Source organism: Cyprinodon variegatus, unplaced genomic scaffold, assembly GCF_000732505.1.
Source record: "Cyprinodon variegatus isolate N-32 unplaced genomic scaffold, C_variegatus-1.0 Scaffold140, whole genome shotgun sequence".
NCBI lineage: Eukaryota > Metazoa > Chordata > Actinopteri > Cyprinodontiformes > Cyprinodontidae > Cyprinodon > Cyprinodon variegatus.
In genome coordinates, this window is record NW_015150593.1 from 1,302,856 (window position 1) to 1,304,342 (window position 1,487).

General features: G+C 41.7%; 1 protein-coding gene across 1 annotated transcript in view; it reads right to left on the reverse strand.

Annotated features, from left to right (window-relative positions):
- The window catches only part of hal (histidine ammonia-lyase), a 14,648-nt gene that overhangs the window by 3,512 nt on the left and 9,649 nt on the right, over positions 1 to 1,487 (reverse strand). The window contains exons 14-17 of the mRNA XM_015376734.1: positions 799 to 879; positions 617 to 682; positions 378 to 543; positions 120 to 254 (exon numbers count right to left, since the gene is read on the reverse strand). Of these exons, the coding sequence (XP_015232220.1) occupies positions 120 to 254; positions 378 to 543; positions 617 to 682; positions 799 to 879 (448 nt within the window). The remainder of the gene's footprint in view (positions 1 to 119; positions 255 to 377; positions 544 to 616; positions 683 to 798; positions 880 to 1,487) is intronic.

The window sequence follows — 1,487 nt, forward strand, 5'->3', positions numbered from 1 at the left end:
CATCCATCCATCCATCCATTATCCATCCATTAATCCATGTATCCATCCATCCATCCATCCATTATCCATCCATTAATACATGCACCCATCAACTATCCATCCATCCATCCATCCATCACCTTGCTCCACGTGCTCCACCACCCTCAGAGCTTTCCGAGCGGCCCAGCCTCCCATGGAAACATGGTCTTCTGTAGCTGCACTTGTGGACAAGGAGTCCACAGACGAAGGATGGCATAAAACTTTGTTTTCTGAAACTAACAGAAATAGAAATTTAGTTAAATTTGATAAAAAGCAAGAAACCTAGAAGGGCCTGAAAATATAGAAAAATATAAAGACTCTCAGGTAACTTCTTCATTTGCTAAAACTACTAATCTAACCTAAAGAAGCAGCAGTGCAGTGAGCAATCATGAACCCTGAGTTGAGGCCCCCCTCGTTCACAAGGAAGGCAGGCAGCTCGCTCAGGGAGGGGTTACATAACCTCTCGATCCTCCTTTCACTGATGGAAGCCAGCTCATGGACAGCGATGCATAGAAAGTCTAGAGCCTTTATGAGAAAATAGGGCATTAGGAATAAATCAAATCCACCAAGATCATAAAAATCCTTATTACCCACAAACCTTTGCTGGATATTCTCCATGGAAGTTCCCACCTGAAATGGTTTCACCTCGTTCTGCAAATACCATCTTGTTTGGCCGTTAAGGTAAAACCAAAAGGATGAAAATGTAATAAGTCGTTTAAAAAAAGGTTTCAGATTGACAGAACAGTGTGAAAGCTTTGTTTAGTCGACAGTGAAGGATACAGGGTTGTCCGTTGCGCTGTTGATTTCTGTGTTGATGATGTTCTGCACAAACTTTATGGTGTCATTTGCGATTCCATGGACCTGAACACGGTGGAAAAGATTACAATGAAGCCTTCTAAACTCTGACTGTTTGACTGTATTAGCAGCATGTGGGGATTGTTATCACAGTTTGGATGGTTTGCTTTTCATTGAAGCAGTTTAGGGGGAGAGTAGAGGGGGTAACGGCTGCCTCCTGCTGTTCATCAGAGGTACTGCTACATGTGCAGTTCAATAAATTGCAGTTATTTCCGTGATTTTATTTTACAAAGATTCCTCACAGTTATATTATTCAAGTGTTTATTTTATGTGCAGCTTAAAGCTTGTGAAAACTCAAAAGTTTTGCTTCTCAGCAATGTTGAATCTTTCCTGAGACAGAAATCTTTCATCTTTATTCACTCAGAATGAGTCAGGGCTCTTATTGCATGAACGAGGGCATCTATGGAGCATAGTGTGAAGGTGAGGCATAAACAAAGCTTGACTCCTTTTAATAGCGGTCTTTAGATCATCAGTACTGTTGGTTCTGATCTAGGGATGCACGATATAATCGGCCCCCTATCGGTATCGGCCTTAAAACTGAATATCGGACATCGGCCACCCCACCGACATTTAACCCGATATTTGATCAGCTTCTGAGTTTCTAAAGTCTAAAA